At 53.1% G+C, this 14,829-nt stretch overlaps 2 protein-coding genes and 1 long non-coding RNA gene across 16 annotated transcripts in view; 1 reads left to right on the plus strand and 2 right to left on the minus strand.

The window, feature by feature from the left end:
• The first annotated feature begins 3,305 nt into the window (after positions 1–3,305).
• On the plus strand, positions 3,306–12,886 carry TP53INP2 (tumor protein p53 inducible nuclear protein 2). Of its 7 annotated transcripts, none has more exons than XM_036092257.2 (6): positions 3,306–3,404; positions 3,878–4,073; positions 4,906–5,012; positions 8,115–8,288; positions 8,707–8,995; positions 9,522–12,886. In XM_036092257.2, exons 1-6 carry the CDS (start codon positions 3,395–3,397, stop codon positions 9,772–9,774), a joined length of 1,029 nt encoding a protein of 342 aa, XP_035948150.2. In that variant the 5' UTR covers positions 3,306–3,394; the 3' UTR covers positions 9,775–12,886. The 7 variants fall into 7 exon arrangements, with proteins under 7 accessions (XP_035948150.2, XP_035948151.2, XP_035948152.1 ...); XM_036092258.2 differs by having other exon boundaries at positions 3,315–3,404; positions 8,827–8,995; XM_078057120.1 differs by lacking the exons at positions 3,306–3,404; positions 3,878–4,073 and adding an exon at positions 4,254–4,335.
• Positions 5,582–8,118, minus strand: LOC118535725 (uncharacterized). The gene is made up of 4 exons (XR_013442011.1): positions 7,967–8,118; positions 7,406–7,434; positions 6,340–6,502; positions 5,582–5,706 (listed from the first exon to the last, which is right to left on the minus strand). It is a non-coding gene; the product is annotated as an uncharacterized LOC118535725 (long non-coding RNA).
• Positions 12,887–13,952: 1,066 nt separating the features above from the next.
• NCOA6 (nuclear receptor coactivator 6) overlaps positions 13,953–14,829 on the minus strand; it is a 101,523-nt gene continuing 100,646 nt past the window's right edge. For all 8 annotated transcript variants that reach the window (XM_078057114.1, XM_078057117.1, XM_078057116.1 and 5 more), the window contains one exon: positions 13,953–14,524. In XM_078057114.1, the coding sequence (XP_077913240.1) occupies positions 14,481–14,524 (44 nt within the window). In that variant the 3' untranslated portion in view covers positions 13,953–14,480. The remainder of the gene's footprint in view (positions 14,525–14,829) is intronic.

A 14,829-nucleotide genomic window follows, 5' to 3' on the forward strand; every position in this document is an offset into this window, starting at 1 on the left:
TTACCCAGGGTGCCAGGCCGTGAGCCCAGGATAGAACCGGGATTGAAATTTGGATTTACTGACAATCGGCCAAGGTCTTTTTCATGGTGTTCACATACACACACACACACACCACCCTCAATTTAAACACCTCTGAGTTGAACAACAAACCTTTCTGAATAGAAATTCTGGGGGTATGGCCCCTGACTAAGGTATGGGCCAATTTATTGGCGGGGAATTGAGGGATTATGTCTGCCCTAGCTGGCTTTACCGATTAAATTTTTTCCCGTCTGTCTCAGTTTCTTCACCAGTAAAATGGAAAGAATAATATTATCTACATGAGAGGGTTGTTGTGAGGATTCAATTAATCATCAACACAGGTAAGGACTTTGAATAGTACCTGGCACATAGAAATCCCAATAGTATCATAATTAATATTTTCATTTAACTGTAGTTCTGGAGACTAGTAGGGGACAGGGGAAGGCTCTGTTTTCTACAGTGATCAGGGCTCCGGGTTTTGACTCAGATTCCGAACTACCCACTGGTCTTTGCCTCAGCCTTGCCCTCTACCTGAGAGGGGAAAGAGGGAGAGACCAAAGGGGAGGCGGTTCTCCAGCAGGACTCATACCTTCAAGTACACGCATGGTCTCGTGAAGGACACACCCAGGCTGACACATCTCTGCCCTTTGAAGTGGGGGGCCCCAAGCCATTGGGGATGCCCCAGGGCTTGGTGAGGGCAAGCCTCAAGCCCAGACAGGAATAGAAGGGTGGCCTCTTGACCTCTAATCCTGGAGCCCATAAAATTGGGCAGGTGCTTATATCTGGGCAAAGATTGGATGGGCATGGGCATCTGTTAACTCCATGGGTGTGAGCTCATGTGCACACGTGTGTATGTTTGTACATGGATGCCTTCGTGTGTATGTGTAGATGTCCATGTCTATCCAGCAGTAGCACTTTCTAATTGGAAATGAGACTCCAGGATTACCCCTAGCATGGTGCCCACTGCCTCTTTTTACAGTGCTTAGGCCCAGACCAGGGTCCCAGAATACTAAGCTCCCCACTGCCCCCCACCACCAGGGTCAGTAGATGGCTCTGCTGCTTTCTAATTCTAAGCAGGTGCCTTGACCTCTCTACCTCAGTGTGCCTCTGTTTCTCCACTATAAGATGAGTTTGGATGAATTAAGATCTGAGGTGTCCTCCAGCCCTGATAATAAATCTGCAGTGGAGAGTGATGGGTCCTGGGGTTCCAGGAGAGGACTCCACTGGGCTAAAGTCCCCTATATCCACAGGCCCCTCTGACTCTACAGAGAAATGGAAGACTGGGATCTGCCCTAACAGCCTGTACATGGGGTTCAGCTAAGCCTGGGAACAGAACCCAGCTCATTTAGGATATCAGAGTATATGCCAAGAGCCCCTTCCCTGGGCTCGGGGAACCAAAATCCTGTGCCCAGTAGAATGCTTCCTATACCAGGGTAGAGGGTCCAGGTGGTCGGGGTTAGTACATGGACAGAGATTACACCCTTGGGATGTCAACCATCCATTTGGGAAGACACGCACACAAACACACACAGACAGAGACACACACACACACACACTTAGTCATCACCACTGCTTGTTTATCGAACAAATAAATCACTGTCCATCAAAGTAGCTCTGGACATATGGGTGGGGAAGGCTGCCTAGAGGAAGAAGGGGTGAGTAGAGTCCTGAAGACAGAAAATATATGAATTCAGAAAGACCTGAAGAGGGCATTCTAGGCTGTGGGAGAGTGCTGAAGAGACAGTGAGGAACATGACCTTAGCACAAGCTGCAGGTAGGAGAAGTGGGGAGGAAGCGGGAGAGGGCTGGACCTGGTTCATGAAAGGCCACAGATTCTGTGTTAAGGAGTGTGATACTTTGGGAGCCACAGAAATTTTTAGAACAGGCAAACGGTGTGACGGGAGAGGCATGTTAGGGATTATTTAGCTTGAGTCAGCAAGGAGAGCAGGAGAGGATATGAAGTTAGCAGGAAGTAGAGGTAAAAAGCAGAAGCTCAGGGTTGCACAAAAGGAGGACACTTTGGGGACATCACTCCAAGGGCCAAAACAATGCTCCCCCCCCCCCCCCGCCCCCAGCCCCACCAAGCCTCTGGGTATTATCTCCTGGCTCCTTCTCCTAGTTGCTAGGGCTGAGGAGTCCCTCTGGAGTTGCAGACTAGGCTGGGCCAGGATTTTATCACTAGAGCATGAAGCTCCCGCCTAGCTCACTCCCTGCCTCCTATTGGGCCGGATCGGCAGCTCTCAGACCCACTCCCACCCATGCTGCCCCACTGAGAGAGGACCCAGAACCTCTCGCCCTGGAGATTTGGAGGGCATGTATTTGTGGTCTCTCCTCAGGTATTTCCCGGGGCATTGGGAGAGATGGGGGTCTAGAATATGGGATTGGCAGAATCCTGAGGGTTGAGAGTTTGAAAGAATCTCTAGAAGCTTGGATATGTTAAATTTGACGGAAAAGGAAATTGAGGCCCACAGAGATAATATGACTTGCTTGAGGCCACACAGCAAGTTGGGGGCAGTCAGGACTGGGCCTAGGTTTCCCTGGAGAGGCCGAGGCACCCTGGGGATTAGATACATATAGAGAGTGAAGGGGGTTGGGTTCAGATCCTGGTTCTGCTATTTATTATAGCTTTGCAACCTGTAGGAAATGTTAGGCTCTCTGAGTCTGTGTCCTCAACTGGAAAATGGGGATAATACTCACCTTCTGGGGCTGTTGTGGAGATCAAAACACATATAAAGTGCCATAGCACAGTGCCTGGCACTCAGTGTTTAGTAAATGTTAGCTAGTGGTCTGGCAGAGGCAATAGTACATACAATGTTTGTTGAATGCATTATTGAAAACGAATCCACAGGGGCGCCTGGGTGGCTCAGGCGTTAAGCGTCTGCCTTCGGCTCAGGTCATGATCCCAGGGTCCTGGGATCGAGCCCCGCATCGGGCTCCCTGCTCCGCGGGAAGCCTGCTTCTCCCTCTCCCACTCCCCCTGCTTGTGTTCCCTCTCTCGCTGTGTCTCTCTCTCTGTCAAATAAATAAAATCTTTAAAAAAAAAAAAGAAAAGAAAATGAATCCACATACTGACAGTGAGATGTGTGAGCCTAAGTTTCCCCTTGTGTAAATCGGGACAAATAATCCTTGTCCTGTCACTTTTCTGTCCAGCCCTGGTAGCAATATGGATTAAAGTATGAACGCTCCAGTACAGAGCCGTCTCTAGATGAGCTATTCAGCCCAGGACGATTCCTCTCCGAGTCCTACTCGGCAAAATTTCCCGTCAGCCTCGCCAATTCCTCTACACTGCCGGGTGCTCCCCTGGAACCAGGGAAGGGGATGTCCTCCACCTCTCTCATGCCTGCCCAGCTGAGGAAAAACAGTGGGAAAGCAGAGAATGTGTAGGGGTGAGGAGTTGAGACAGAAGAGGGAGGGAGAGCTGGGAGAAGGTTGGTGGGGAGAATGCAGGTGCACGGACGTGGTGTGGAGTTGACAAAAGGGTACAGATTGGGGGACAAGGATAGAGGATGCCGGCGAAAGGATACGGGGGACAGTGGGATGGGTGAGGGCGCTGCGATGTATGGACGGAATGCAGGAAGATGGGGATCTCGTAGGGAGTGGGGACCCTCCTCATTAAGAGGTCCGTGGGTCGCCCTGCGGCAAGGAGTCGAAGCTTGCACCAGTGGCCTCTCCGGGAGGCCCCCCGAGGCTCGGAGTCCGGCTCCCGGACAGGATCCACTAGCCAGCGAATCGTGGAGGGGGATGGGGTGCGGGTATCCGCAGCCTGGGATTGGCCACTGCACCGCCGGCCGGTGACGCGAGGCGGGCGGGCCCCTTTGTGACGTCACAATCAGCTGTTAGAACTTTCCAATTTGTGCAGTGAGCCCGGCAGCGGCCGCACAGTCTCAAAGCCCCGCGGGCGAGCGCAGCAGCTGCGAGCTTCCGAGCCGGAGCCCCGCGGCCTCCCGGTCCAGCCCCCGCGATGCAGCCCGGCCTGTGATCAGCGCCGACGCCCGGACGCTCCGCCGCACATCTACCTCAGAGCCCCCCGCCCACCTCACCGCTCCCTCCCCCAGGTGAGTCCCGACCGGCTTCGGCCCAGGGGGGGTCCTGCGTCCGGAGACACGCCCCGCGGTCCCTGCTCCCGGGTCTTTGTTTCCGCCCGCGGCCGCCGGGCTGCATTCCCATCTCCCGATTGGCTGCCGCACGCCGGTAGACCGTGACGTCTCCCTATTTGCATATGACATTGAGACGTCACCAAGGCCGGCACCGCCCCCCGGCTCGGGTCGCCTGTCCTCCCGTGACCCAGTAGGCGCTGGGTCGGGGCTGGGCCCGCGGGTGAGGGACGCTGAAAGGCAGCAGGACCGGAGGGGCCTCGGCAGTTTCCTAGGCTAACCCAGGTGTTGGGGTCAGGCCTCCGATCCCCTACTTTCTCCTTGGGTTCGGGAGGCGCTGCTGGGTCTAGGCTGGGGGGCGGGTGGTCCTCAGGAGTTCAGGGGCAGCCAGAGCTCCAGCTCTAGGTCGTTGGGGCGGCGCCAGATGGCGGAATACCCTCTCTCCAGCTCCAAGCTCTGCACCCCGGGACTACTGTAACATCTCACTGCTGTGCGCCGCGCTTTAGCTGATGTCACTCCCAGCCCCCAAACAAGGGGTCTTAGACTCTATTTCATGGAAGGGGAAACTGAGGCCCGGAGAGGGGAAGTTGCTTACCCGAGGTCATGAAGCCAATTAGAGTCATGACTACTGAGTGAATGACAGATGCATTAGCCACGGCACATGCCTCGTAGGAACTCAATACAAGTAACAAGTTACACATCCTCCTAACACTGGGGACTGACTACCTTAGGCTCAGTACCATCCAAATTCGATGGGGCTCTTAGGTCCCCTCATTCCTGGATCTTTTTCCAGGAGGTCTCTGGAGACGGGGTCCCCTTTTGTGGCCTTGACCCTCACTCTGTACCTTGGAGTCCCAGAGCCCAATATCACTGCCTCCCAGCTCTTTGGACCACAGAAAGGTGAGTCATTGGCTGCATCAGGGTGTCTCCAGGACTGACGTTGGGGTGGGATGGAGGGTGAGAGTTGCCTCTGTTTGGCCCTTTCTTACCTTCCCAACCCCCAGCATTGTCTGCTAAGAAGGACATGACCCGGCCTAGTGCTGGTGAGGAGTAGGGTTGTGCTGCCCCTCTCTCTGCTCACAGAGAGGAGCAGGAGAAACGAGTAGGAGAAGGAGAGCTTCTGGCTTTCCAAGTGGATGGGCCCAGAGACTGGGCCCAGAGTCCCACCCCAGCCCGCTTTGCTAAAGGATGGGGTGGGGTAGAGATGGCTTGGAGCTCAAGTGCTATTCTGGGCACAGCTGCTGTAGTTATTAAAGGGAATGGTTCCCCCTGGAGCAGGGCTGGGAATGTGAGAATCAGGAAGCTGGCAAAGATGGGAAAGAAAATCCGGGAGGCTCCCCTCGTGGTCATGAGAGGGGGCGGGCACTGGCTGGCTGGTGCGCTATCCCTCTTGGCTCTGTCACTTAATTGCCGTGTGACTTCAGGCAGGGAGCTCCCCCCCCTCCCCCCCCCGCCCCGGCCGCCTTTACCTTGATCTGTGTGTCATTACAGGAGACCCATGGCAGGTTCTGCTGCACAGTGGGTGCTCTGGTAAATGCGTGGTGAATCTTGGTGTCAGGAACTCCAAGCCCTTTTACAGCTGGACAGAGGGGTTCTGAGATGAGAAGTGACTCGCTGAGTTCTGACTCCTCTCTGACCTCCCTATCGCTCCTGCATTATTACATTTTGGGGCTTGTTTGCTGAGGCTTTCCTGATTGTGTATACTCTGGACTGGATGTTTCATGACCTGGGGCTACACCTGCCTGGCCACCATCTAGCTCTATGTCTTTGGATAGACTTATTTCCTCGGATTCTCAGGTTGTAAAATGGGCCAGGTGAATATGATGGGCCTGCAACAGTTCTTAACTTCCCTTTCATCTTCTCACTGAAGTAGTAGGTTGTTGCAAGGAGGGTGTGTCTCATCAAGGCTCCAATCTTCCCTTCCTTCAGGAGGGGCCAAACTTTCTGGATTTTTGGTAACTGAGTCACTAACTCCCTATGGCTAACAGATGGGTTGGGATATGTGGCTTGTGCTGGGCAGACCCTAGTTGGGGGTGCCCAACCTTTTATAATCTCTGTAGATCTCCCACCAGAGAAGCCAGCACCCAGGGAACACTTTCCTTCTGGAGCCCACTGTGGGTCTGCAAATGCGGAAATAGTCTCAGTTTATAGAGGTTGGAATAATTCTGGTGGCAAGTGTGAAAACATACCCAGGGAATGGGAGAGGTAGCAACAAGCATAAAAATACCTCAGGTGGGGGATGCCTGGGTGGCTCAGTCAGTTAAGCGTCTGCCTTTGGCTCAGGTCATGATCCCGGGGTCCTGGGATCAAGTCACGCACCAGGCTCCTTGCTCAGCGGGGAGCCTGCTTCTCCCTCTGCCTGCCGCTCCCCGTGCTTGTGCTCTCTCTCTCTGACAAATAAATAAGAAAAATCTTTAAAAAAAAAAACCCCAAAACCTCAGGTGGGTTAGCAATAAGTGTAGAATGCCTCCAGGGAATGGAAAAGTGGACATACCCCCAGGAAGTTCTACAGGAAGTGTGGAATCATCCCTAGAGGAAGGTGACAAGTGTCTCAGTAGCAAAATGGTTGACCATCTTCAGGGGACAGATGTGGAGGCACAGGTTTTGGGACATCCAGGGGACTCCTAGCCAGGCCTAGTCCTAAGGTAGGCTGAAGTGGGGAGAAGGGCAGATCTATAGCCACCTCCTTGGTGTCTCCATTCCTGGACCAGGGGGTCTCCTTCCTCATTTTCATCCAGGGAAGGACTGATTTGAGGGGTTGGGTCCTGGTCCAACCCTCAGTGCTCATCCTTAAGGGCTCCTGGGGTCTGACAGGCCCACCCTTCATCATCACCTCCCACTGACCTGCTGTTTCTCTGGGGCCAGGCAACCTGATCTTCCCCCTAGCCAAGAATGCTGCCCTTGAGCAGGAGTTTAGGTATAGAGGGTGAGGGGGGGAGGGCCCAAGGGAACAGGATCTTAGAACCTTGTCTGACAGACACAAATGAGAGCTGTACAATCACATGGTGGCGGTTCTGTGGGATTTCTGCCAGCTAGCACTTTTCAAGCCATACAGGCTCAAGTAGTGGTTCTTAGTATTTGGGGTCAAGGAGTGATGCTAGGAAATCATGATGAAAACTTCTTCCCAGAAAAATACCTTGGCCACCAAGTTAAAAACGCCTAATCTAGACTAATGTCTAATCCAGCAAAGGCAAGGGAGTATAGTGATTATGGGTGCTGCCTCTGGAATCTGATAGCATGGGTTTAAATCCAACCTCTGTGTCTTATTAGCTGTGAGACTTTGTGCAAGTTACCTTATCTTCTTGAGCCTCAGTTTCTTCACCTGTAAGAGAGGGATAATAATTAGACCCACCTCCTAGAGTTGTGAGAAGTACCGATGGTGATATAGGTAAAGTGCTTAGTACAGTACCTAGCACATGAATGTTAGCTATATTATGATGATGATAATAAGTAATCACAATATTGGACAGTTTCTTCATTGCTTGGAGAACTTCAGGGTCCAGCTTGGATGTCCAACCCTCAGGAGACCTTTCCTGATAGAATCTGGTCATATATATATCACTCCTTCCATGTCCCTAGAGCATGCAGTAGTATTAATAACTAATTGATTTGTTTATTGAATGCTTACTCTGTGCCCGAGTATGGCTCTAAGCACTTTGTGTTTGGTTCATTTAATTCTTAATGGAGCCCAGAGGAGGATACTATTTATTAGCTCATGTAATTCTTGTAAGGGCCCAGAGGAAGGTGTTTTATCATTGGCATTTGGCAGATGAGAAAACTAAAGCACAGAGAAGTTAAATAACTTCCTAAGGTCACAGAGAAAATAGAAAAAGCCTGAAAGCAGACGGACTTACCAGATCGAGCACACACCGCAGAGCTTCCCCACACATCCCTGTCGTACTCTCACTGCGCTCTGGGGGCTGGGGGTGGGATCCCCAGCCCGGAGTCAGGGGTAGTGACTAAAGTCGGTGGGGACTCTGACTCCTCCTCCGCACCTCGCAGGTTTCTACACTGCCGTAGGACGCCCCCCTGAGGCCGTTCCATCCCCGGCCATGTTCCAGCGCCTCACCAGCCTCTTCTTCAGTACGCCCCCTCCCCCCGAGGACCCGGAATGCCCCCTAGCCTTGGTCTCCGAGGAGGATGAAGTGGACGGCTGGCTCATCATTGATCTGCCGGGTGAGGCCTGGGTCGGGGGCCCGGACTCTGATTCCTGGGCCTGTGAAAGGGCAAGCGGCCGAGCAGCGGAGGGGAAGGGAGCTGCTAAGGCACTGGGGAGTTTCCCCGGCCTACTGGGCAAACGGGGCCGAGGCAGTGACACTGAAGGCAACAGGGCCCCATCCCACGCAAGGCCCGGGCCGTCTCCTGGCAGCGCAGCGTTGGGGCCCACACCTCACGTGCCCTAGGGCAGCCAGTCGAGACTCCTGGCCCGTGGGTGCCCCGTGGGCGCGGCGGGCGGGGCTGCGGGTCTGACTAATGATGCCCTTTCTCTCCCCGCCCCACTGTGTCCGGTGTGTGTGTGTGTCCCTCCCCGCTGCGCCCCCTCCTCCGCATGGCGCCCCCTCCTCCGCATGGCTCCCCCTCCCGCGCCCCGTAGACAGCTACGCGGCTCCACCCAGCCCCGGGGCCGCCCCTGCCCCCGCGGGCCGCCCCCCGCCCGCGCCCTCCTTGATGGACGAGAGCTGGTTTGTTACCCCTCCCGCCTGTTTTACTGCAGAGGGGCCCGGACTCGGGCCCGCCCGCCTCCAGAGCAGCCCCCTGGAGGATCTCCTCATCGAGCACCCCAGCATGTCCGTTTACGTCACCGGCAGCACCATAGTGCTGGAGCCTGGGCCCCCCTCCCCGCACCCCGACGCTGCCCTGCCTGACGGCGACCTTAGCGAAGGGTGAGCGGGCCGGGGACGTGGCCTGAAGACCTGGAGACCGGGGAGCAAGCCCAGGAGCCCGCCCCGCACGGAAGGGGCGGAGCCTTTAGAGGCGTGTCTTCGTGGCCGGGGGCGGGGACAAGGCTCGGAGCGGGCCTGAGGGGAAAGGGGCGGAGCTTTAAGAGAGGGCGAGGCCTGGCTTCGTGGCCCGGGCGGGGCCTGGGAGAGAGAGAGCTGGGAGGCTTGGGGCGGGTTTGGCGGAGGGGCTAGGCGGAGCGCCGAAGGGGTGGGGTTTTCAGAGGCTGGGTCGGAAGGTTAGAACCGAATTGGAGTTGGGAGCCGAGCCTTCCCTGGAGTCCGGTTTACCTGTTGCAGGGGTTAGAACGGAGGAGGCATCTCCAGGCTGGCTCGGAAGAAGGGTTGGGACCCACTAGAAGGGCACTGGGCGCCCTGCTAAGAGCAGAGACAGCACTGCGCCAGGGCGAGGGTGCGGGGACTGGGTGGGCGGAGTGTCCGGCCCTGACCGAGCCCTGCTCTGTCCCCGCAGGGAGTTGGCGCCCGCCCGCCGCGAGCCCCGGGTCCTGCACCACGCCGCCGCCCGTGGGCCGGCGCGGGCTGCTCTACTGGAGAAGGCGGGCCAGGCGCGGCGGCTGCAGCGGGCCCGACAGCGGGCGGAGCGCCACGCGCTGAGCGCCAAGGTGGTGCAGCGGCAGAACCGCGCCCGCGAGAGCCGTTCGCGGCGGCCCAAGCACCAGGGCAGCTTCGTCTACCAGCCGTGCCAGCGCCAGTTCAACTACTGAGGGTCCTCCGGCCGAACCGCAGACCCCTCGCCGACTTCTGACCCTGTCGGGCCCCTCCGCCGCAGCCAGTGTGTTGCTCGAGGAGCGCCCGTAGCCCACCTGGGTGGGACACTACAACCTCCCTCCTCCTCAAGTGAGGTGGGGTGCTAGCCCCCCTCCCCCGCCTCGATTTTCCCACCTCTGATCCTCTGATCTGCCTCTGAACCCCCTCCTGTCCTTCACCCTCCGACCCCAAGCCTGGCATCTAATCCTCCATTTCCTTCCCCCTTGACACTCCATCTTTCCCTCCTTCTCTGGTCCCTGTCCCCATCTCTGCCTTGACATTCCCCTTCATCCTTGCCCTCCGGTCCTGTACCTCTGGCCCACTTCTTGTTCCACTAATCTCTTCTCCCACATCTAGCTCTTTCCCCGCCTTCAAGTCCCATTTTACAAGCCTCACCCATTCTCATGTTTGGCACTACGCTCACTCCTGCTCCCTTATTCATTCCCAGTAATTCCCTCCCAAATGGATGGGGGAGTGGGCGCTGAGGCCAAAGGGTTCTGCCTTTAGTCTCCTCCTTCCCTCTCCCCTCGGAGTTGTTTAGGCCTGGAAAGGTAAAGTATGTAGAACAGGACTGTGAGATGTGAGTTAGAGGGAGAAGGTGGAGGGAACTGAGGGAAAGAGGCAGCCTACTGGAAACATAGGACATACAGGTTAAGAAGCTGTAGGGAACAGGGCACCATGGGAACTGGTACTGTGCTTGCTCAGAGAGGCCAAGCCCTCCTCTTGGGCTTGAGCCTGAAGTCTGCCCCCACTTCCCTTGCCTATAATCCCACTTCCCAAATCTCTTTAGAAATCCACCCCTCTGCACACCCCTGAGTCTGAAGGGCTTAGTACCTTGTTGCCCTATCCCCAACATGTCACCCCAGGAGTAGAGGCTGGGCAAGACCCTGCCATCCTGGCCATCTGTTCACATGCCCAAGGTGCTAGAACTAGTTTAGGAGAGATGCAGGCCAGAGGGCTTGTAGGCAGGGAAAGTGCACACCCCAGAGTAAGAATGCAGGAGAATGATGCTGGGGAGGACAAGCTGTGGGGTGAAGCCATCCCAAGAAGGACAGCTCAGCCTTCATGTTGCCTCTGGCCTTGTATTTCACACACTGCCTAGGATGACTCATAAACACTCCTGGATAGGAAGCCAGGAGCCCCACTGGCCCATTCCCCAAATAGTTCTTACCCAGGGTCGGGCCCTCACATTTCCTCCCCCAAGGCTCTTCCTTCCTAGTCTGATGGGGAGAAATGGGTGCCCTGTGGTTCCCCTTGCCCTCTCCTCCAGTAAGTGACTGGAGGAGGGAACCAGAATCCCTGGGTGAGACAAGAGGGGACACAGGCAGACAGTGTTGTCCTTCTTGCAGTGGGAGTGAATTTTGGGCTCAGACACCAGCAACAGCTTCTTGGGATACCCCGAGTTGCTTCCCTTTTCCTCTAACTGTCCTTTTCTAGTGTGTGCTCTTTCTTCCTTGAAACTTTTAAGATTTCCTGTTACATACTAACATAGGTCTTCCCCCTCACTCCAGTTCCAGGTTTCTTGGCCTCACCACCAAGCTGAGGCTTGGTTGGAAAACTGCAATCCCATGAGGGTAAAGGCAGCTGCCCTCCCTGATCCTATAGCCCCAAGCCTCAGGTTGGGTATATGGATAAGCGAGGGGGGTAGTAGCCCCATGGTTGCTGGGATGGGGACAGAGGAAGTTCCTGTTGGGGTCTCCTATCCAACGGAGTAAACCAAATCTACAGTAAAGGCAGATCAAAGACCCTATGCCAGTCCACTAGGGCCCCAGTAGTTGACAACCTTGCTCCTCTCGCCAAGGTTCTCCTGCAGTTACAACCTAGTTGCTTTTCTTCTTCCAGCTACCCCGTGGTCACTTCACAGCCAGCTTAGGGTCTTCAGCACTTCCGAGAGGAGTTTCAGCTCCCTGCAACTCTTCCTGCCTACTCCTCTGCTGCCAGCTGGGGCAGAGGCTCAGTCCTGGGCAGTCCCCATGATCCTTCTGGGGCAGGTGGGGAGAAGAGTGAGTTATAGGGCATTTGGTTCAAATTTCAAAAGGCCTCTCCCTTACACATATTTCTGGAGGCTCCTGTAGTTCTAGAACTCGGCAATCTCACCACCTGGCTGGTAAGGCTCATGTGTTTTCGTAGTTTCCTGTAGATTCTGTAGCATTTGAGTATGTATAGATTTCTAAGCACCAACACTACTCAAGTCTCCTGCTAGTCTGACTCCTGAAGCATCAGACCTCGTCATACTGTATTGACTGTGTATGTGCCTTTCACCTTGAGCATGCTTCAGGATTTTCTTTTTCTTAAACCACAGAACTTGAATACATGAGGGAACCTGAATTCACAAAGTCCTATGCAACCTTAGACAGGAGGGGGTGAGAGAGTCCGTCTTGACTGATGTTTTCAGAGACCGTGGAGAAGTTTGTATTAATTAATGTCAATACTACCAGCACTTTGCCAAAACTGAGTATGTCAGAGGGACCCGTTTCTAGAGTCAGATCCAAGACATCAAAGGGCGACTTATAGTAATTCCTCAATATGTCTGAGTGCTCCCTTCAAGCTGGCTGTCACTTTCCAGCTTTTGCCAGTTTGGCCCCAGCAGGGTACCATGTGTGTATGAATGCAGTTTGCTGCTGTTTTGGGGTATGCCTGCTCCCCGACCCCCACCTGGAACCCTGATCAATTTGTTCTGACCTATAATGTCTTAGATGCAACAAGGACCCCACTAGAGCTCTTGGATGCCTTCTCAGATCCATGTGGCTTTATGTGAGGGGACTGAATGCAGACACATCGGAGCCCCTTGTATCTTCCCTTTTGCTTTGCCACCTAGTTCCACATGGAACCAACAAGTTGAGTGTATCCCTCATAGGCGTTTTGTGTTGAGACTGGCTGAAATGAGAAGACTGTGGTTGACCATGTTGTGACATGCTGACAGACTCAAGGACACAACCACCTCGATCCAGTCATGTGGCATGCCTGTGTATGTGTTTAACAGGATTCTGATTGTTAGATTTTAATGTTATTCCTCTATGGGAGAAAAAAAATTAATATAAAGAAAAATAAAAATCTATTTAAAGCACATTATGCTTTCTGTCTGAGTAGAGCACTTTGCAATCTCAAGCACAGTATTGGCACAGGGATTATTATTAGGCTGACTTTGGTTCTGGTTGTGTGTCATACATACATGGAAAGAAGAGAGAAGATAAGCTTGTTGGGAACAGAGCCAGACAATTTTGGGGTCTGACTCATAAATAACTACTTTTAGAGGATCCTTATAACCCAAGACATATATAAAGACAGTTGAAACAGAGATGAGAGTGAGAGCATGATAGAGTCACTGACTTACCCTTTTGGTCTCAGGCATTAGGTTCTGGTAAGGGCAAGAAGACACTGCAGGGGAAGGGACGGACTCTGTGTCTAGTTGTAGAAGATACAGCAGAAGGCTGAGGCCCAGACCAAGCCAAGGACAGAGCCCCAAGCATCAGAGTCTCCTGAAGGTTGGGAGTAGGGTGGGGGCAGAAGCAGCAGGTTTGGAGACTATAATTTTTAGGTAGGAATTGAGCCAGGAAAGGGAAAAACCTGGGCATGTTGATGAGAAACGAGCCCCAAGCCTGATACAGATGAGAAATAGGGCACCCAAAGGGTAGAAAGTAGTGGGCATCTTTGAAGTATATCAAGTATATAACACAAAATGACCCCTTTTATGTGGGAGCTGCCTCACCTAACCATAGAATTGGACTGAAGGTGGAAAGCTGACCTCAAGTGGGCTCGATTCTTGATGCTGTTACAAAGAATCTGGCTAGTCAGTCTGGGCTTATCTCTTGAATGGAGGAGACTGTTAACACTCTGTGCATGGAGAAACAGATGTATGAGGTGGAGAAAAAGTGCATCTTAGGTTACCGATGGCTTCCTGTCCCTCGAAAATCCTGGGTGGTCTTTGATCCTAGGTTGATTCTGTTATTTGCAACCAAAACAAATTTGACCAACATTTATCAAAGTGCCTGGTACAGTGCTGAAAAGGGCTAGTTTCTTCAAAGCAGGTATAGTAAGGACAAGGTGGGATTCTAATTTACAAAGAAGCTGTTCCTACTCATTTATGGTCCAAAGAAAGCATGCTCACCCAATAATCCCTTACCAATAACATACATTTATATTCTAGGACAATGACATTTATTTAACACATTCAGTATTTCACATTGTACAAACCCTTAGATTCTCTTTATTCACTGGTCCATTTCTACAACAAATACATCCAAAACACTATATAATAAAATTATTTACAACATTTCCAAATGAGAAGATTCCTTTTGCTCCCACTACTGCTATTCACACACATAACTTCCACAGCACAATACATCATTAGAAGATCTAAAAATGCTCACCCTGTACTCTAGGCTGCTTAGGAAATATGAAAACTAATAACATAATCGCATTAGCTCCTCTCAATACATGGCAATATTTTAGAAACTTCGAACTTCATCTTGCAACACCAAAAGGGTTCAACAACTCTGCTTTCCCCATTGCACTTTATGAAACAGGTTGCAGGGACTAGGAAAAGGGCCATATTATTAAAATGACTAACTGTACAGAAATGGATTTTAAAAAGTCACAGCTCAAAATTGCTTTTTGTAAAATTCACACACATTTACAAGGATCAAGCCGCCGTCCAGCTTGTTTACTTGGATTTTCTTCGCTTGGATTGCACCACGCTGGTTATGTCTGTGGGGGGAAAGGAAGGACATGCTCAGCTGAGGCAACTCTTTATGGCAGTGATGTTTAGGCAGTCCACAAGAAGTAGGGCTGGTCTAAGTGGGGCCCTACTGGACTCTGAATAAATCGAAGGGCCTCAAAAGGAGCACTCAGTGGAGACGGTCTCAGGCTTCTGTGGGAAGAGGTCCTGGCTCTGTATACTAGGGCCTGGTTCCTGGGGAAGTCTGACACAGGCAGTGGGAGATGAAGCACACATACACAGTTGGAAAAAGTGGCAGGGTAGGGGGAGCATCTTGAGCTGAGCAATTAGCCCT

This window comes from Halichoerus grypus, chromosome 10, assembly GCF_964656455.1.
Source record: "Halichoerus grypus chromosome 10, mHalGry1.hap1.1, whole genome shotgun sequence".
NCBI classification, from domain to species: domain Eukaryota; kingdom Metazoa; phylum Chordata; class Mammalia; order Carnivora; family Phocidae; genus Halichoerus; species Halichoerus grypus.

Excerpts from the sequence above, each read along its gene's own strand:
- TP53INP2 (XM_036092257.2), top strand. Across the intron at positions 4,074-4,905 it reads CTCACCGCTCCCTCCCCCAG|GAGGTCTCTGGAGACGGGGT; the intron begins GTGAGTCCCGAC and ends ATCTTTTTCCAG. Across the intron at positions 5,013-8,114 it reads GCTCTTTGGACCACAGAAAG|GTTTCTACACTGCCGTAGGA; the intron begins GTGAGTCATTGG and ends CGCACCTCGCAG.